The 853-nt window shown below is 57.7% G+C and overlaps 1 protein-coding gene across 1 annotated transcript in view; it reads right to left on the bottom strand.

Moving 5' to 3' along the window:
* The window catches only part of bfsp2 (beaded filament structural protein 2, phakinin), a 4,946-nt gene extending 4,113 nt beyond the window's left edge, over nucleotides 1-833 (bottom strand). Inside the window, exon 1 of the mRNA XM_035670840.1 lies at nucleotides 45-833. Within this exon, the coding sequence (XP_035526733.1) occupies nucleotides 45-485 (441 nt within the window). The 5' untranslated portion in view covers nucleotides 486-833. The remainder of the gene's footprint in view (nucleotides 1-44) is intronic.
* Nucleotides 834-853: the final 20 nt, after the last annotated feature.

The following is an 853-nucleotide window of genomic DNA, read 5'->3' as shown; positions in this document are numbered from 1 at the left end:
TACCTGTCCTTACCTGTCTGTAGATCTCCTCCACCTGTCCTCACCTGTCTGTAGACGTCCTCCCAGTCCCTCCTGAGGGGTCCCCAGGCTCCGGCACTGGATGCTTTGCGGTCCAGACAGAGTCTGATCTGGTCCTCCAGCTGCTGGTTCAGCTGTTCCAGGGCTCGGACTTTGTCCCGGTACTCCATCAGGCAGCTGTTCAGCCCTGCAGCCGCACCGTGACCTGCCGCCCGCTCCCCAGCGCGGGGAAGCACCGGCGCTGCGCTGCTCCTCATCCCCTGCAGAAACACACTGCTGATGCCCAGAGCTCGCCGGGACACCCGCGTCCCCAGACAGGAGGCCCCACCCACTGGAGGGGCAGAGCCCACAAAGACGCCACGGGGGGCGGCGGTGGTGGCCGAGCCCATCCGGCTGCAGGAGGCAGTTGCCGGGCGTTCCGAGGACGCCTGTCCCAGGAAAGAAGAGCGGCGTCGGGGCAGAGGCATCACGCTCAGCAGCTCCCAGAGTCAAACCACTCTGAGCCGCTCGTCGCTGGGATTTATGGGAGGACGGACTTCTGGAAACATGGCCGCCTTTGTTCAGGAGATGTTTGTGTTGCTGCAGCGACGAAGTCTTTTGTTCTCATGGAAACACAGAGTCAGCTGCATCAGCATGTGTGTGAGTGTGGGAGTGGGGGTGAGGAAGAGTCCTGAAACACACAGAGAGAGTTCATTGACATACAGACACACACAAACAAACACTCTGGAAACTCACTGACACAAACAAACAAACTCACTGAACTGAAAACTAAAACAGAAATTAATCACGCTAATGTCTCTTTAATGTATACATCTGTTGCTAGGAAACATCTGTA

The sequence above is a fragment of the Morone saxatilis genome, unplaced genomic scaffold (genome assembly GCF_004916995.1).
Source record: "Morone saxatilis isolate NCDOM2014 unplaced genomic scaffold, NCSU_SB_2.0 Contig23, whole genome shotgun sequence".
Taxonomy (NCBI): domain Eukaryota; kingdom Metazoa; phylum Chordata; class Actinopteri; family Moronidae; genus Morone; species Morone saxatilis.
This window is presented reverse-complemented; position numbering and strand designations above follow the sequence as displayed.